Source organism: Mus caroli, chromosome 13, assembly GCF_900094665.2.
Source record: "Mus caroli chromosome 13, CAROLI_EIJ_v1.1, whole genome shotgun sequence".
Taxonomy (NCBI): domain Eukaryota; kingdom Metazoa; phylum Chordata; class Mammalia; order Rodentia; family Muridae; genus Mus; species Mus caroli.
In genome coordinates this window covers 12,332,605-12,352,889 of record NC_034582.1, presented here as the reverse complement: position 1 = coordinate 12,352,889, position 20,285 = coordinate 12,332,605, and the positions used below count along the sequence as shown (strand labels likewise).

At 37.3% G+C, this 20,285-nt stretch overlaps 1 protein-coding gene across 4 annotated transcripts in view; it reads left to right on the top strand.

Moving 5' to 3' along the window:
* Positions 1 to 20,285, top strand: part of Sugct (succinyl-CoA:glutarate-CoA transferase) — a 778,692-nt gene that overhangs the window by 741,604 nt on the left and 16,803 nt on the right. The window contains exon 14 of one of the 4 annotated variants that reach the window (XR_003834661.1): positions 16,650 to 16,728. The exons of 2 other annotated variants lie outside the window; for them this stretch is intronic. Coding sequence is in view for 1 of the 2 variants with exons in the window: in XM_029468352.1 (XP_029324212.1) it covers positions 9,725 to 9,762 (38 nt within the window). In the remaining variant the exon portion in view is untranslated. Of the gene's footprint in view, positions 1 to 9,724; positions 9,800 to 16,649; positions 16,729 to 20,285 lie in introns of those variants that run through there. One more of the 4 variants, XM_029468352.1, reaches the window with a different exon arrangement.

The window sequence follows — 20,285 nt, the reverse complement described above, 5'->3', positions numbered from 1 at the left end:
TTATACATACATGTTGAAACAAATTTGCATCCTTGAGGTAAAAACAATGTGGCCATAATGTATGTTGTTCTAGAGGGGATCTTGAATTCAGATACCTTTTTAAAGACAACTATGCTCTTCAGGGAGTTTTTGTGTGTTTGTTTGTTTGTATCTCTGCCATCCTTACTGCCACCTCTTCCTCCTCCTCCTACTCCTCGGCCATTTTCTACCCCTCATCCTCGTCCTCATCTTTGTCCTTCTCCTCCCTATCCCTCTAGTACTAATTCTTTGTTTCTTATTTTTGACATCTTGACCATGATATGTCAAGGAGAGTGTCCTCTCTGATCCAGTCTATTTGGAGTTCTAATAGCTTCCTGTCATTAGATGTCTATTTATTTCTCTGGGTTTGGAAAATACTTGGCAGTAATTTGAGTAAAAGCTAGTCTATGCCTTTAGCTTTTATCTTAGTTCTTCTCTCCCGTGGAATCTTAGATTCGGTCTCTTATATGTAACCTGTTCTTCTTGGAAATGATCTCCTTATGTATTTCTGTGAATGATATTGTTTTGACCTTTCCTCCACCATGGATATTCAATAGTTTGATCATGTTCGTTGATGATACTTCTTTCTGCAGTATTTATTTTATTGATTCTCTTATTCTGGAATATGTGGTTATTTACTGCATCTATATTTCCTTGCAGAATTTTCTTCCATATTTCTAATTTTAAATTAATTTTTAAAAATCTTTACACAAGTACTGTATTTACCCATTTCCACAACTCCTTCACCTTCCACTCCTTCTGTCTTTCCCTTCCTTCTCAAATTCATTACCTCTTCATCTTTAATTAATATAAATATGCATATGCATGTGTGTATGAATATATGTATGTATTATGCATACACACATACATATATATAGAGAGAGCCAGAACAAGAGTGAGGAGAGAGAGAGAAAGAGAGAGAGAGAGAGAGAGAGAGAGAGAGAGAGCACACAGACATGCAATGTCATTCATATATGTTTAGGGATGACCATTTAGGATAGGAAAAATTATCAGGGCCTCATCCCTGGATGAATCTTATTCTCCCTGTCTCAGCAGTCATTGCTTGCCTACAGCTCTTTATCTAGTGGTGGGATGTTGTGAACTTCTCCCTATCTGCATTGTCATGCCAATGAGTTTATCATTGTGCAGGTCTTGTTTGGGCAGCTTCCCAGTCCTTCAATAAAATCTAGAATACAAAACCTTGCAGCAGGACTTCTGACTCCTTACAATCATCCCACCATCTCTTCTGTGGTGTTCCTTGAGCCTTAGATGTAACAGTTGTGTTGAATATGTATTAACTGGGACCAAGAAACTGACAGTCACATATTCTCTGGATTTCAATCACTCACAGGGCTGTATAATAGCCCAGTGGTTCTCAACATTCCTTATTCTGTGACCCTTTAGTATAGTTCCCCATGTTGTTGTGACACTCAGCCATAACATTATTTTGTTGCTATTTCATAAATATAATATGAATCATAATGTAAATATCAGATATACATGATATCTGATATGAGACCCCAAAGAAATGCTATAATAACCTCTACTGTTTATACAAAAGAAAAAAGCTTCTTTGATGGTGGGTGAGTTATACTTTTCGGTAGGTGGAAGGTTCTTAATTTTTTTTTAAATTTCTCCTCAAAAGTCTTGATTCTTTTACCTCCTTTGATAATTTTCTAGTTTATATCTTGAGTTAATTTAGCAACTTTCCCATGTCTTGTATCAAATATTTTTTCTATTTATTTGATTCTGCTAGTTGGTCTTTGAACCTTTTCAACAGTCTTTTAAACTCTGTTTCAGGCAACTTAGCTATCTCATAATCTTTGTTTGCCAATGGTGTGAGGCTGTCTGTCAACTCATGATGATGTAATAATGGTGGTATGTCTCATGTGTGTGTGTGCATGCCTGTGTGTGTGTATGTGTGTGTGTGTATGCGTGTGCGTGTGCGCATGCGTGTGTGTGTGTGTGTGTGTGCATGCACGCGCGTGCACGCATGTGTGATGTATTTTCTGATTCTGACTGAATCTATCCAGCTATTCTGGTTTGGGACCTTTTCACCTTTTCCAACTATTTTTGTTTGTTCTGTTTTATGTGAGTTTTACTGGTTGGTTTTCTTTGCTTGTATTTATATATAGGAAGAAAGTTGACTGCAATAATAGCCATGATGGTATGATAAACACCACAAAGTTAACAGCAGTGGAAGAGTCTCTCTATAAGACTATGACTGAAAATTAGAATATGCTTGTGTTTCCACAGTGTCAAAATTTATTAAGATAATAAATTCACTAGGTAGGATGGTTTCAACGGCAACAATTTTTCTGACAATCCTGCTTTTCTTGGCAGTCTGACCAAAGCAAACATGAATTATTTTATCTTAGTCTTCTTTTTTAATAATAGTAAGTCTCACATCACACATCACATAGTAAGTATATCTCTATATATGTGTATGTGTATACCAGTGGATACCAGGGGTAAAAGAGGCTGCACCAGAGTTGTAGGAGATTTCAGAAGTAGGATGATGGAAATACAGATAGAGTCTGTATTGACAAAATACAGAGCTAAGGTTAGCTTCAGAGAAGAAGTGTCCACTCTCTACAGACTGACATGGTGTCATGGTAAAGAGTAGCCATGCAGAGATAAGCCTAAAGACCAGATAAAAGGGCAGGAGGGGGTTCAGAGAAGTACTGAGTGGGCAGATGGGCAGCAGATCCAAAGAGGTGAAAAGGAGGATAGGCAAATGACAGTTAAATAGGCCATGCCAGCAGCGGAGGCTGGGAGTTGAGCCTGTGCTCCTTGACAGACACAGCAGGTATAAGATGACAGGCCAGTGGAAGCCACTGTCACTGTAGTAGTGTGTGTAGACTGCTACAAAGGTAGAGATGGAGTTATCCTCTTTCCTGGATCTGATGTGTCTGATAAGTCCTTAGGTCTGGCTTCTCTGGTATGACTTTGATATGCCTACAGTCTTAATTCACCTTGATTAATTTCTATGGCCCCACCTTTTTCTACTCCTTGGAATAAGTTATTTATCTGTCTATGCTGCAGGGGTATTGCTGAACAGATGGTGTTGTTTGTGGATCTAACCAAGTGCATAGTCATCCTCCGTCCTCGAAAAGGAGAAAGAGCTGCTTGTAAAATACAGCCTCTAAAGGAAAGGCCCCTCCAAAAAAACAAGAATTTGCACAATATGGAGTGACAGTTCAGGGCACAGCCTGATGTCAACAACTGTCTTCTTGACTTGTGTTCCCTATAAACTTTTAAAAAGATTTATGAGTCTTTCTCTTGTGTGTCTACATGTTTTGCCAGCATATGGGGATGTGCACCACATGTGTGCCTGCAACCTGCAAAGTTTAAAAGAGGGCATCAGAACCCCTGAAACTGGAGTTATGGGTGGTTGTAAGCCAGCCTGTGAGAGCAGAGAACTAAAACCGGGTCCTTTTTAAGAGCAACAAGGGCTCTTAACCATTGAGACATCTCTCCAGCCACGTATACAGTCTTCCCCGAGTCTGTACACAGAAGTGCTAGGGCTTGTCAGTTTGGGAGATTCCATCAGAGTCCTACTGTCTAGTATTACATGCTCTGAGGTTTCCTGAGAGTGCAGTTCACAAAGTCCCAATTCAGTATTAATGCTTGTGAGACAGTACCGGACTGCTTCAGCTTCAGTAGCCACCAGTACAGCTGTTTTCCATCACCCACCATTAGATCTCTAGTCTTGCTCTTGGGCCCTCTCAGTGCCACCTTTACCACCCATCTATGCCTAGATGCTCCCACTCCTGGCTCCACATTCTGCCAGTGCTGCTCATGATCCCCAATTCCAAGTATACAGTATTTTCCTTATACCTTTATCCAACTAAGACTGATATAAGTACTGTGAACAGTACTGTGATAAGCATTGGGTTGAAGCTTTGTCTATTGTTTACTGGCTGATACTCTCTAAGGTCTATGAAGAAGGAAGAGGAAAAAAGGATACTTGTATTTGAAATGACCTCAACAGAATGTCAGAATGTATTTTCTCTCTCTCTTTTTAAAAATTGGATATTTGATATATTTACATTGCAAATGTTACCCTCTTTCCCAGGTTCCCCTCTGGAAACACCCTATCCCATCCACCTTCGCCCTGCTTCTATGATGGTGCTCACCCACCCACCCACTCACTCCTACCTCCCTGCCCAGGCATTCTCCTATCCTGGGGCATCAAGCCTTCCCAGGACCAAGGGCCTCTACTCCCATTGATGTCCCACAAGGCCATCCTCTGCTACATTTGGAGGTGGAGCCATGGCCCCCTCCATGTGTACTCTTTGGCTGGTTCTTTAGTCCCTGGGAGCTTTGGGGGTTCTGGTTGGTTGATATAGTTGTTCTTCCTATGGGTTACCCACCTCTTCACCTCTTTCAGTTCTTTAACTCTTCCACTGGGTACCCTGTGTTCAATCCAATGGTTGGCTGCAAGCATTCAATCTGTATTTGTCAGGCTCTGGCAGAACCTCACAGGAGACAGCTATATCAGGCTCCTGTCAGCAAGCATTTCTTGGCATCCACAATAGTATCTGGGTTTGATGTCTGTATATGGGATATATCCCCAGGTGAGGCAGTCTCTGAATGGTCTTTCCTTCAGTTTCTGCTCAACACTTTGTCTCCATATTTCCTCCTGTTAGTATTTTGTTCCCCCTTCTAAGAAGGACCGAAGCATCCACACTTTGGTCTTCCTTCTTCTTGAGCTTCATGTGGTCTGTGAATTGTATATTGGGTATTCCTAGCTTTTAGGCTAATATCCACTTATCAATGAGTGCATACCATGTGTGTTCTTTTGTGACTAGGTTACCTCACTTAGCATGATATTTTCTAGTTCGAACCATTTGCCTAAGAATTTCATGAATTAATTGTTTTCAATAGCTGAGTAGTACTCCATTGTATAAATGCCAGAATGTTTTCAAGTTCAGAATTTGGATTAGCATATTAGTTATCTTATTTTGAGTGTTTTCAATATCTGAAGCATTCATAAAATTTTTGTTAGAAAAGTTGAAATCAATAAGAAAAGAATATATAGAACTATAATAATAAGAATTTTTACCAACTGCTTCTTCTAAACCAAAACTAGTTTCCAATTCTGAAAGCCTCCAGCCTTCAGATATTTAAATGCTATGGGACTGTAAAAAGTTCTCCTCAGCTCTTGACTCCTGGGTGACCAAATCTCGTTCTTGACTTCAGACCATTGTTTTGTCCAGGCCCTCATTCTTCCTTGACCAGTTCTGGTCTGTATGTAGACACATAGAACATGCATTGAGCTTAACTGTTCGAAATAGAGCTCTGACTTCCCCAACAATGGTTTCTGCAACATCACCGATCCCATAAAACTTACAACTGCACCATTTTAGTTTCCATAAGCAAGCACTCTTCTATAGCCCCTCGATTAAAAACAGGTACTCCCAACAGCTACCTAGCTATTCTCCCTCAGGCCACCACACTATTTCTTTTGGAAAGGGTTACTTTAAAATGCACAAATGCAAACTCAAAAGCTTCCAAAGGCTTCTCTGTACTAAGAACCCAGAAAGTCCCATCAGCAGTCTGTGGAATGCTCATCAGCAGGTCTTACTTCACTCTTTCTGCTGTACTGTCTGTTTAGTAGTCACAAGGTCTTTCTGGGGATCAACTTAACTGTACCTTAGTCATGTACAAAATGACTGACATACATATTGCTGCTCTTGCCTCTGCACAGAGCCTTTCAAATTACACAATTTTCTTCCTTTTCTTATCTTAGTTTCTCTGACCATCCCATCAGCCTGTTGTATCCATTTGCCTTGCCTAGACTCATCTCTCTAGGTCAATGATCGGATGTTTTATATGTTGGAGACAAAGAATACTCTCGGTGTCACACAATGTAAGGCACAAACAGAAAGGGTGCACAAATGCTGGTTCAAACAGAGCTCTCAAAGCTCACTGGGGCAGGAAGGGCCACTTGATTTTTATTCTAACACAGCAAAGCATGACTTCCCTATCCACTGGGGTCTGACATCACAATCTTTCTTGATTGCCTAATTTTAAAAGAATTAATGCAAAGGACATGAAGGAAAGATGAAAGGAGTTGGTCACAAGGTCCCAGAATGCAGCATGGCCTTTGTATAAACTAAAGTTTTACCAGGTGTGGTGAAAGTGGGGTTTAATAGATTTGCATAAAGGTTTTGCAAGGTGAGGGGGATAAAGAGATTTATCTTTGAATTCCTTTTGCTAAATAAAAGTTAGCATTTGACAGAAAAATCTAACTTTTAATGTCTTATGTATATTTGTTCAAATAGCAAATAAATACTTGTTATTGATCAGCTGCTTAAAAAGACATTCACAAATATATTAATTCATTTCTCTGGAGGAACCCAGAAAATGTAACATTCTTTTGTACTTTCCTTTACCAGAGATTCTGCTGGTCACATTTGCATAGTAATTTAATCTTCACAAATACTCAGAGATATCAACATTGTCTGAATTTTAGAATTGAGAAGATGTGACCTTTCTGAAGGTTAAATATACCTTTGAGTCACAACTTCTAATAAGCTCTACAGTATGCCCAGGCCTACCTCACACCAGTCTATACTTTCTTGTCCACATTCACCTCTCCTCTCTAAAAGTTGAATATTCACTTTTGACAAATGGCCTATAACCCTTCAACTACAGTGACTTACACACTTTTCAGTGTCTGGTGACTAATTCTGCCTTCTCCTTTCTCCTATTCCATCTTTATAACCTAGGCACATTCCCTTTTCTTCATTGCTTATGGCTGCTGTAGTCTCAGAGGAATGATAGCCTTCCTGGGCCACCCAGAAGTTGGTTATAGGAGAGCAGGTTAGGTCAGAGAGAGCAAGCCTGGGAACAATTTGTGCTGGAAGACTCACAGATAGCTTTATTTCTTAGAATTTTTTTGGAAGGTTGTCATGTGAATCCTTAAATATACTTCCCCATAGAAACAATATTATTAGTGATAGATAGGGTCTGAGGGGCAAGGAGAAACCTTGTACAATGCAAATGTCCAAATAAGATACTACTAGATAATTTTTGAATTCCTAGAATTCACATGGATTGAGGAGGAAAGCTGTTTCTGTTCCAAATGGGCAAATCAAGAACATATTCTTTACCTCCAGTTTTTATTTCTCTGAATATGAAAGTATCCCTACTGTACACTCTTAATTCAGCTCACTGGCAACACAGCTCATTGTATATTTCCAGGTCATGGGGCCAGTGAAGGAACGAATCTTGCATGACTCTCCTGTTATCAAGAAGGGATTGTGAGAGTCTCTGGAACCTGTTATGTATGGGTACTTTGGTAGGACTGTGGTCAAGATACATATAGAAGTCACTCTGGTTTCAGGGGAACAACAAATGTTGAACTGGGCACTTTGTAGTGAGAAGTCAGAAAAGTTAAACAATATGAGCAATACGAAGATATTTACCATACCTCCTTAAAAGAATCCCCATGTGCAGAGATGTGGGTGTCTCTAAGTATATCCTGTTATCTATGGCAAAACAGACTTAAGAGAAGTATCAAGAAATGTTATTAGATAAATATTAATATTACTATTATTCCTTACATGGAAAGTAAATGCTGACTTACTTCTATAACTCTTCCTTGGAGAAGACAGCTGGCTTTTTGCTTTGCCATTTTAACTTGTACTGGGACATGAACTACCCAATTTCCCAGATCCCCTGTTTTATATTGCTAGACTACATTGTGTTGTGTTTTTAAAACTGAAATCATCTTCACAAAACATTTGCAAGTTGGGAGAAACATTAAGAATAATCATGAATATTTCTCTAGAACATTTCTTTTCCAGGATGTTGCTCATGCTCCTCATTAATAAAAAGTCACCTGATATGAGGTCAGGTGCTTCTTGTTTCTGGCCTGAAAGAGTCCATATGAGACAAGGGTCTGAAGCAGCCCAGCTGGACAGTACTGGAGGCAGCATCTGGAGTTCTGAATTCTCTTCTCCCACAAATATTGCAAAGAGTTTTCCAATAGGTGAAGGACAGTGGCAAACACCACTAATAATTTCGTTAAGCAAGACTCCACCCTTTCCTAATATTGGCAATTGATCTACTGTTTCTCAGTGTTGTTTTACTATGGGATGCTAAAACTGCCTACTGTGGAGGACTAAAACTTTTATTACCTAGGCCTTCTATGTGCATGAATTTTCTTTTGTGGTGTAGAATTTTTCTTGTTTTTTTGTTTTGTTTTGTGTTTTGTTTTGTTTGTTTCTTGGTTTGTTTTATTGTTTATTTTAATCATTGTTTTTTTTTGAAATTTTCTGGGAAAGATGAAATATAATTTAGGGAATTCAATAAAATTGAGATTCATAGATACGCCTCTATGGCTAAAACAGAGAAGTGAGGAATTCACCATAGTAATTTTGAGCTGGCATATGGATGGTTGGATCCATACCTTGCTGTTTTTAAACTAAATGTTAGTATGGGTAGGAAATTTTAAAGGACATATGCATCTTAGTTAGGGTTTCCATTGCTGTGAAGAGACACCATGACCAAGACAACTCTTATAAAGAACACCATTTAATTGGGGCTGGTTTACAGATTCAGAGGTCCAGTCCACCACCACATTATAGTTGGTCCTATTTGTAGGAAGAATATAGGAGGATACATTTTTGCATCTAATACAGAATCAGCAAGGTTGGTGGATTTACCACCAGAAGTGTTCAAAAGCATGTTAGTGGGCCATTTCATAGAGACTTTATCGTAGTTAGTATATGAAATGCTTCAATTAGATGGTACAGTAGGCCACTTTAGCCAGATTAGAAGATTTTGGTTAAAAGATTATTGAAAAAAACTAGTATGTTTATTAAAGATACCTTGAAGTTTTTTCTATAAAAATAGAGATTTAATGCCTAGCTCAAGGACAAAGATAAATCATATATGGTATGAGCACGCAGTACATGGATCTTAATTTTGGCACCAAGATTAAATAGCAATAGAGATATTTTGGAATATATCTCTGGATTAAATAGCTTTAGCAATAGAGACATATTGGAATCCAGACTGGAATGTATCAGTAAGCAAGCACAAGAATAACCAAGGATTTGAAGTTATGAAATAGTTCTAAAGAGCATTAATTGTCTTAAGATGGAAAGATCAAAGAAATTGAGTTATTTATTACAGGGAAGGATATTCAGGCATAGACGGATGGATACCCAGGCAGAGTGAGCATGTGGCAAGCACTCTGAGTTGTCTAGTGCTGGGATGAGATGATGGAATGTATTTTATACAGTCTAGAATGACAGCCATTAGCCACATGTGGCTTTCAAAACCTAGAAATGTGCTAGTCCATCTAATTCAATCCTATTTAACCTAATTTGGTGTTAACTTAAAAATTCATTCACAACTGAAAGGTAGCATGGTTGAAAATACTGACAGCTCCTTAATCTTGTGGGCAGCTCTGGACTTTGGTCTCATCTTTTTAAGATTTATCCAAACTGTGAAAGCAAATGGGTGGTATGAAAACCTAGTGTCCACTTTACAGAATATACACTGTTTAGTTTATTTGTTTTAGCTTCCTACTCATATCACTAATTCAGTGCCTAATGTGCTCAAACTTCTCATCAAATGGCATCTGTTAAAAGTTATATCCATATATCTTACACGTTTAATTATTGATTACAGAAATTAATTCTGGCTGATGTCCTCATTCTCCAACAACACCTACTTCTCTTTCCAGGTCTCCAGAATACATTTCAATATAGAACACACCTTTGATGCCCACCAGAGATTTGTGTGCTATGTATGATAAGGGAAGTACTTACATTGTCTTATATATTTTTATTTACCTTCATAAACTAAGAAATGTAAATATGTAAATTAAAAAATAAGAAACAAAGTCTAGTCCTAAAGACTAGGACCTAGTCTCATGTTAGTCTTCACAGATTGATTATGAAGCCCTTGTATACAAGGTAGGCATGGAGCTAGAAGCTGTAATTGTTAGAGTTTAGTACCATTAAAGAAAAACCTCAAACCCCATACAGCACAAGTAAGAAAATTCCCCTCTGGTGCTCCAGCTTGTAACACTCCAAATTAATTTGGGAGAATAAAGCCTGAACTTTGAGCACCATCAAAAGGATCATCCTTTAAAAATGTTCACCCAGGGAAGTTTGTTCCCAGATGTAGTCACTAAGCTGCACAGAACCCATCACAGCTGTGGTAGAGCAGTAATGGGGGAGCTTGACCTTCAAACTAGCACAACGTTTTCATGTTGTTTTCAGACATGCAAATATGAAGAGCTTCAAGATCAAGAACCACAGTTCTACATGGCAACTGAGATAAATTATTACCTGCTAGGATTTGATTTTCTATAAGGAACCTCTATGAAGCCATTGTAAGATGTTGAGAAGGAAGCCAGACAGTGGTGGTATATGCCTTTAGTGCCAGGCAGAGGTAGGAAGATCTCCGTGAGCTCTAGATTAGTTTGGTGTACAGAGTGAGTTCCAGGACAACCATGGCTACACAGAGAAACACTATCTCAAAAAGCAAAAATAAATGAATGAATAAATGAATAAATATATAAATAAAACTGAGAATTTGAAGCCAACTTGAAATAGAGGCATCAGGAAAGTGTTTCAGAACTATGGAACATCATCTAATTAAAGCTAGAGATACTATATGAAACCAGTCCAAAAGAAAGGAATATTCCTTTCCTTTCCTTTTTCCTTTCCTTTCCTTTCCTTTTTCCTTTCCTTTCCTTTTTCCTTTCCTTTTCTTTTTCCTTTCCTTTTTCCTTTTTTCCTTTCCTTTCCTTTTCCCTCCCTTCCTCTCTTTCTTTCTTTCTTTCTTTCTTTCTTTCTTTCTTTCTTTCTTTCTTTCTTTCTTTCTTCCTTTCTCTAACAATGAGGAAGTGTCATCTATTCCTACTTTTTATAATAGGTGCTGAAATATAAATGAAAGCTAGACCGTGAAGGTTCTAACTTTACCAGCACATTAGAATTTAAGACCATAGAACCATTAGAAACCTTCTCTGTTTAAGGCACCCCAGTGTAGGGTCTTACCTAGGAAACTGGTATAGGTGTGAATGGTTGTTAGGGAATAAAGGCTGGTGTACACTGTTCTGTGCAATAAAGGCTGGGGTCGATGAGTCCTGAAATTTTGTTGGGACCCAAACCAGTCAAATACAACTGTTCAATATAAGGTTGTTTGCATGCATAACAGGACAAGACGTAGAAGTTACCAAGTTACCAAATGCAGCAGGAGTCAGGCAACAACAATGGCATCAAACTCTTGTGCAGATTTTAATTCATTTAAACTTGTGAGAGTTTGTTTTGTGATCCAGGTTGTAGTCACACTTGGTGAATTTTATAAGGAAACCTTCCCATGTCTTCTGCTCTTGCTGAGTAATTGTCGGGCCATTTCTTTTATACCATTCTGGGCTACAACTGGTAACTCTATCATTTGCAAAGTAAATTACTGAAGATTGTAATTCTAGTTTGGCACCCCTCAATTTATTCTCATCGCTATTGGCTCTTCCTTTTTGTTATTTGAAACTCTATTGTTATATGCACTTTTATGATTATTATGTTATTACTGGCATATCTAACACTTTATCATTATAAAGTATCTCTTTAAACTCATAATTTTATTTCTCACAAATATACTTTATAGCCACTTTATTTGTATCAATTGGTTTTTACATGGTACAATGTATTTTGGTTTTTCATTTTATGCTACTTATTAAATTCAAAATGTGTTTTTTTTCAGGGCAGCATATTTTTTATTCTTTGTGATAACCTCTCAGTTTTAGCTGTCAGAGAACAACCTACAAGAGTCAATTCTCTTGTATGTTTTAGGTTCCTGGCATCCAGATCAGGTTTGTTAACCTTGAAAACAAATGTTTTTTTATCTCCTGGGCCATCTCACTTTCCTGTTTTAGTACATTTAAAACACAATGGAGTACTACTCAGCTATTAAAAAGAATGAATTCATGAAATTCCTAGGCAAATGGATGGACCTGAAGGGCATCATCCTGAGTGAGGTAACCCAATCACAAAGGAACTCCCACAATATGTACTCACTGATAAGTGGATATTAGCCCAGAAACTTAGGATACCCAAGATATCAAGATACAATTTGCTAAACGCATGAAACTCAAGAAGAACGAAGACCAAAGTGTGGACACTTTGCCCCTTCTTAGAATTGGGAACAAAACACCCATGGAAGGAGTTACAGAGACAAAATTTGGAGCTATGACGAAAGGATGGACCATCTAGTGATTGCCATATCCAGGGATCCATCCCATAATCAGCTTCCAAACGCTGACACCATTGCATACACTAGCATGAGTTTGCTGAAAGGACCCAGATATAGCTGTCTCTTGTGAGACTATACAGGGGCCTAGCAAACACAGAAGTGGATGCTCACAGTCAGCTATTGAATGGATCACAGGGCCCCCAATGGAGGAGCTAGAGAAAGCACCCAAGGAACTAAAGGGAACTGCAACCCTATAGGTGGAACAACAATATGAACTAACCAGTACCCCAGAGCTCTTGACTCTAGCTGCATATGTATCAAAAGATGGCCTAGTCGGCTATCAGTGGAAAGAGTGGTCCATTGGACTTGCAAACTTTATATGCCCCAGTACAGGGGAACACCAGGGCCAAGAAGTGGGAGTGGGTGGGTAGGGGAGTGGGGGGGGAGGGTATGGGGGACTTTTGCGATAGCATTGGAAATATAAATGAGGAAAATACCTAATAAAAATTATTATTTTAAATTAAAAAAAAAAAACCACTCTGCTTCTTCTGCTTTTCTTGGTTTTTGATAAGAACTGACACCAGTCAAGTTGTTTATTCCTCCCTGGATAAATGCTGCTTTTTACTCCATTGCCTTCAAAGCCATCATTTGCTTTCAAATGTTAACTATGAGTCCTCTCAGAATTGATTTCTGTAGATTGATCACATTTTAAATTTATTTACTTGTTATAACAGTACACTTACGTTTTTCACCAAATTTCAGGAACTTTTCAACCAAAACTTTTTAAGATCCACTCTCCCTCTCTTCATCTTCTGGTACTCCAATGATATGGTATGCTAGTTTTCTCCTGACTTCACAGGAGGGAACATACATTTAATACTGTGAACCTGATTTTTAAAAAATGAACAAAAACCAGACAAGTAAAAATGACATGGCTAAGGAAATCATATAAATGAGAAATTATTGTCTTGTTTACCTAAGTTGTGATGGTGTCAAACAACCTTCAAAATATCTTTATTTATATTGATAGGCATATTCTACTCTAGCTGTAATTGGAGAAGGCTGTCTTTGAAGTAAACAGTGGTAAATGCAGAAATTCATGGTTCTAAATGCAGACAAAATGTGACAGTAGAATGCTTATCCTTGCACAAGACAGTTCTACCTTCTCCTAAAACTGAAGGAACAGCATGCAAAAGGAGGTGGAAACAATAGACGAGCTCAAAGACAAGAAGAAGGGCTACAAATGCCTCACGTGGGCAGGACACAGCCACTGTGGTCAGTGTTTGAAAGCAGCTGTGATTACCTGTAAGGGTTCTACCTGCACAAGACTGGCTCTATAAACTACCAGCTGTCGATCAGGGAGAGGGACATGCCAGATTCTGGGAGAAGGATTCAGTGGCCTTTGTGTGTACACATTGATCAACCTGTTGGGTTCTGATGGACAGTTCCAAACCCATGATCACAAAGCTGGCTCTGGTTAAACAAAGTGGGCCATAAACTAGAACAAGAAGACATGTATGTAGAAAGGTGTTTGTAGGGAGGGAACAGAGCTGACATAGTGGGGAGAAAAAGAACAAAGGTCATGTGAAAATAATTAGAATGCCTTGCACATTTGATGAAACTGTTAAGAACAAATTTAATTCATAAAATTAAAACAAATAGCTTTGTTGTTATCCTAGATACTCACAAATCTCCTTTAGACTTTGTTCAGCCATTTCTCTCTATCATTATATTCATAGATTTGATTGATTTCTCCTACAATTTTCTATCTTCATTACTCTTTACCTTTTGGCTTGTCCATTGCTTATGTATTTATAATTATTTGATATAGATATAGAGATAGAGATAAAGATAGAGATAGATATACTTGTTTGAGAAATACATCTATAGTACTAAATTTACCTATATTTAAAAATATATGAGTACTATATTTATATCATTGTCATCCCTACATTATCCCTTTTCCAACTTCTCCTGTGTCCCCTATTTATACACTGCTAAGTTCAGAACTTCTCCTTTTTATATTAAAAAAAACCAAAAAACTATATGCATATACACATATGCACATGTAAATACCACCTTCTGAGTTTACCTAGCATTGCCCAGTGTTCATGGCTGACTATTTGAGATTAGATTTTTCTATTAGAGGAATTGTCATAAAGAAAACGTATTCTCCCTCAATTAGCCATTAATTGTTTTGCATTTAGGACTGGGGACTTGTGAGATCTACCCCCCCCCATTCACATTGTAATGTCATCTGTTTTTGTCATAGGGCAGATCTGGTTTAGTTGAAAATATTGATAAGAGTTCATGGGTGCAACTCTCTATCATACATAGAAGGCACTATCACGTAACAGACATTTTGATCCTTTGCCTCTCTTCCATGATGTTCTCTGACAAAGTTTTCTGTAGAGGTGTCAGTTGGCGATGGGCACCCCACTGTTAATTGTTCTCTTCATTTTGAGCAATGGTGGACTCTTGCTATGCTCTCCACCTGCTGTAAAAAGAAGCTTCTTTGATGAGAAAGCAATGCTTACTATAAATATAAGGGTAGGCATTTAGAATGTATTTGGGAATTATACTGGTTTAGAGAATTTTCAGTTGTATATCTATGTATTCTCCGCTCAGGTCAACAAGTATAGTATGCTAGATTTATAGTATCAGGTGTGATTCCCTCATTTTAGGTGAGCCATGAGTGCAAATTGGCTGTTGATTACTGCCAAGACACTTGCTACTGTTGCACCCTTGGGGATATCTGGACAGGCTGGTAACTGCATTAGTTCATAGGCTTTACAGTTAGATAAAACTTTTAATTACTTTTCTTCATTGATCCAGCTCAAGTCTTTGAAGTCATGTTTACAAAATACATATAGTATTCAACAATGAAGTCTTATCTTCTATTTCTGGGAGGCAACCAAAGGCAATGGAAATAGCCTGTGTATGTATATGTGTATGAATATATATATTCATATATATATATATATATATATATATATATATATATATATAAAGAGAGAGCTCTCATGTTTTTTTGGTAGATAGTCTATTGCTCTTTGGAAGTGCATTTCACACTCAAATGGCATAACTTCATGTGACTTATGTCATATATTTGCCATAAATTTTAAGTAAACATTATATAGCATTTTCCAGTGGATTTTAAAATAATCTTTATTGTCCTTGATTCTGCTTCCTTCCTTCACCCTTAATATTACAACATCAAAAAAGAAAACATTAAGTTTCTGAAGAGATTGAAAAAGACACTAGAAGATGGAAAGGTGTTGCATGTTCATAGATTAGCAGAACTAATACTTTGACAATGACCATCCTACCAAACACAATTTACAGAATTTTAGTCAAAATTTCTGTGACATTGTTCAGATAAATAGAAAAAATAAATCCTAAAATTCATATAGAACCAAGAAAGACTCCTGATAGTGATAGGCAACCCTGAGAAAAAAAACAAGGTTGCTTGAGAAATTACCATACCAGATTTCAAGCTGTATCATTTTCAACTCTTTTGCTGAGCTTTTCAGTGTGTTTGTGGAGGATGGGGTAGTTTGATGGTTGTTATATTTCTGGTTTGATAATTATCACTTGGTTATTTTAATTATTTTGCCTAATATTTCCTAATTTTCCGTTTGTTTCAAGAGAATTAATTCACAATTGCTTATGAAGCATTTTTATGATGGCTGGTTGAAAATCTTTGTCACATAGCTCCAATATTATATTGGTTTGGGCACTGGTATCCATTGGCTGTCTTTTCTCACTTGAGATGTGATTTCCCTGGATGAGAAGTTTAATTGTATCCAGAATATTATGATATATTTGAATATTATGAAACTCTAGACATTATTCAGACTTCTTAACCCAACTAGGATTACTTGGCCATGAAAGTTGAATTTTTCCCACTGGTGTTTGGCTCAAGTAGGTCAGGTATTGTCAAAAGAGATTTGTGTGTCTTTTTGTTTCCTGTATTCTGGATAAGAGGCACAGACCTTTCTTGGCATTTGTTGTCAATGCCTGCAGATGCTTCTGGCACACCGGTTTTTATGTTCTCCTGGAAACAACAACAAAACCCATAAGAAGCCTGCACAGTGATTTTTCTCAAGTCCCAGTGTCCCTTGGCAGTGTAACATTTCCTTTCTACATCTAAGGATTCCCAGAAGCACTGTTACCTGTCCAATGTATTTAACTGTAAGAAGGAGGCTCTGTGAAGAATGGAGTTATTCTGGTTTTGCCAAACCTGGAGGTCTAATATATTATGTTTTAATATTTTTGTTTATGTTCAGTTTTCTAGCTTAGTAATTTTTTCTTTTTAATTTTTGCGCACAAACAGATAAGTCCAATTCTCAAAGATTTTGATTTAGTTGCTATTTGGAAAGCTCTGAAATATCCATTTTTTTTTACAGTCTCGTCAAGCTCGGTATGAAGCTTTCTATTTAGCCTGTAATGACTACTGAAGGCAACAGGGCATCTATCTTTCTTTGGGTAAGCTATTTTTCAACAATAAAGAATGAAGGAAACCATTGTAGTGCTTAGTTTTGAGTCAGCTTGGCATATGCTAGAATTATCAAGGAAGAAGGAACTTTAGTTGAGAAAATGCATCCATCATTTTGGCCTGTAGACAGGCCAATGATTGATGTGGAAGAGCTCAGCCCACTATGGGTGGTACCTCTCTAGGCATGTGGTTGTGAGAGAAAGAAAACAGACTGAGCAAACCACAGTAATCATGCTCATGAGCCATGTCTTTCCAGGGCTTGTGCTTCAGATCCTGCCTCCAGGTTTCAGCACTGAGCTTTTTTCCCTGATTTTTCTTCATGACTATAACCACTAAGCCTACTAAGCCCTTTCCTCCCCAACTTATTTTTGACCATGGTGTGTGCTGCATAGTAATATCAACTTGACTGGTGGCACAAGATAAAATCATCTGAAATGAGAGAACCTCAATCTAAAAAATGCCTCCATAAGACTGGGCTGTATTCAACCCTGTACAGCATCTTCTTAATTGTGATTGATGACATCAGCTCATTGTAAATATTGTCATTCCTGGGCTGGTGGTCCTGAGTTCTGTAAGAAAGCAGGCTGAACAAACAATGAGGAGCAAGCCAGAAAGCAATACCCCTCCATGTTCTCTGCACGGGCTCCTGCCTCCAGGTTCCTGCCCTGTTTGAGTTCCTGACTACTTCCTTCAGTGATGAACAGTGCTATGGAAGTATTAGTCAAATAAACCCTTTCCTTCCCAAGTTGCTTTGGTCATGGTGTTTTAACACAGCAATAGTAACCCTAACAAGACTCTTCCAACAGTAGTAAGCAAACTAAGACAACCATCAAACTTCTTTTTAAAAAACAGAAAGAGTTCTGTTTTCCATGATTTTGCCAAAAAAAAAAAATAGCCAGAACATTCTGCACCATACTCTGTGAACTTGAGTATACTTTCCTTATCATATCACTGAGCTAGACAGTGGATCACTGCAGAGTGGCCTCTTGTGTATACTTGTATGTCTGTCTCATAGGAAACAAAATTGTGCTTATTTGTAAAAATATATGCCCTTTATTTGGAATATTTAGCTATAAAAACAACTCATCTTATAGATGCTTACAGAACTATTTTGTAGCATGTTCTTATATTATAAGCTACAAAACATTCAGAGAACATATTTAAGAATCCAAGGAGGACTCTTATATTTATAACTCATTTCTGTTATAATGGGTAGACATTTTTCTTTTGTGAGAAATCTCATGTGGGAACCTAATTTGAATAATTCTTATTTAATTATAACTTTGTTAATTAAAAAGTAAATTGTGTTGGCAAATAATAGTTTCTGTTGGCTTAGTTGACAAATTTTCTCTAGCTTATGCTTTTTAAGAACTGCCTGCCTGTTGATAAACTATGTATTGTTATGTCGACCAAGTCTTATTTAACTATTTATTTACATTTTTATTGTGTCTGTTTCCACATATGCAGGTGAAGTTCAGGGATCAAACTCAGACATTGTTCTCAGGAGCCATTCTTGTTCTTGAAGATAATATTTCTAAGGGCTTGGGATCCACTGGTCAGGCCAGGCTGACTGGCCAGTGGCCTGGGTGTCTCCAGCTTCCCAGGCCTGGGATTACAAATGCACTGAAGCAAGCTTGTCTTTTGTACATTGATGCTTCTGATGAGATTAAAGTTCTTAGGTTGTAAAGTAAGCAATGTAGCATTTTACAGATGGAGGGCTCTCTCTACTATGAAGGAAATGCTTTGTCGTTTGATTCTACAAATACCTGACCATTGAGACCCAAGAACTGTAACACTTTATATTTGGAACTTGCCATTCGGAATATGTGATGGTACTTATGGGCTCTTCTTACCCAAGGTTTAACTTTTTGCTAAACTTTTTCTCTTTAAAAATTCCTGAGCAAACGATCATTTGAATTATGATTACACAGAACATATTTTAAGTACTCTTAAAAATTAGCAATCTCAAACCCAGATCAAGGACTGCCTGGAGGCAAATAATTGACTTACTGTTTATAATCCATTATCATATACTGGTAAAGTAAATTTCCTTCTTTAATTAAACAACATACCTTTGACAGAGTGTCATTTCTTTTCATGCCTTTCCCTTCCTTCCTTTCTTTCTTTCTTTCTTTCTTTCTTTCTTTCTTTCTTTCTTTCTTTCTTTCTTTCTTTCTTTCTCTCTTTCTCTCTTTCTCTCTTTCTCTCTTTCTTTCTCATTCTCTTTCTTTCTCTCTTTCTCTCTTTCTTTCTTGTTCTCTTTCTTTATTTCTTTCTTCCTCTCTCTTTCTCTCTCTCTCTCTCTTTCTTTCTTTCTTTCTTTCTTTCTTTCTTTCTTTCTTTCTCTCTTTCTTTCTTTCTTTCTTTCTCTCTTTCTTTCTTGTTCTCTTTCTTTATTTCTTTCTTCCTCTCTCTTTCTCTCTCTTTCTTTCTTTCTTTCTTTCTTTCTTTCTTTCTTTCTCTCTTTCTTTCTCTCTCTTTCTCTCTTTCTTTCTTTCTCTCTTTCTTTCTTTCTTTCTTTCTTTCTTTCTTTCTTTCTTTCTTTCTTTCTTTCTTTCTTTCTTATTTTCATTTACCAGGTAGTCAGTCAGGCAAAAATAGTGAAGTTCAGTGTGCAAAGGATGCCTTCCCAGTTAGCATGGGTTAAAGATAGCTGGCTCTGTACTGGGTAGAAGAAGAAACTGATGTTGTATTCTTATAGAGTATGAAGAGTCCCACTAGAGAGAAAGTCTACTACTTGGACATCTAACCAATACACTAAAATTATCTTGTTCATATTTATAGTGAAATTATGAAAATAAAATCAACATTTCATATTTTCAATGCTAATTAGGCCTCTTTCACCTGTGTTAAATGATTTTTAAATAATTTGAAAGATAACGGGAAAGAATAACAGCAGAATTAATATGAAAATCAGTTGGCAGGGTATTTTGAAAGCATCAATCAAAGTAGTTAATTATGGGGCTATAAAAGGGGAAACAATAAAACATAAATGCTTGTATACACAACACTTATGTATTATCATTATTATATGAGAGTCACTACAGTCACTGGCCAAAAGAAACTTTGGAAAAATAATGTGTAAATAAAAATCATTTTCTCATATAAATTAAAATCAAAATTATTGTTTTACAATATAAAAAAGAATAGTCATTTAAAAATTCAAAATGGGTTACTGGGATGGTGAAAGGCACCTGTCACCAACACTGCTGGATGTAGAGTAGAAGGATAGAATAGACTCTTACAAGTCATCCTCTGACTTTCACACACATATATACACTGTGACATACATAAGGCCACTCTCGTAAACACATACAACTAAAAAACTACAAGCAATTTAGCTAAAAATAATTTATGTCCTTCTGGGAAGCAATGATGACCATTCAGGAAAAAAGCTTATGGCCACGTATATAGCTAAGTAGTAACACTTTCCTAGAATGTATAAGGACCACACTTTAATCCCAGCACTTGGGAGGCAGAGGCAGGCGGATTTCTGAGTTCGAGGCCAGCCTGGTCTACAAAGTGAGTTCCAGGACAGCCAGGGCTA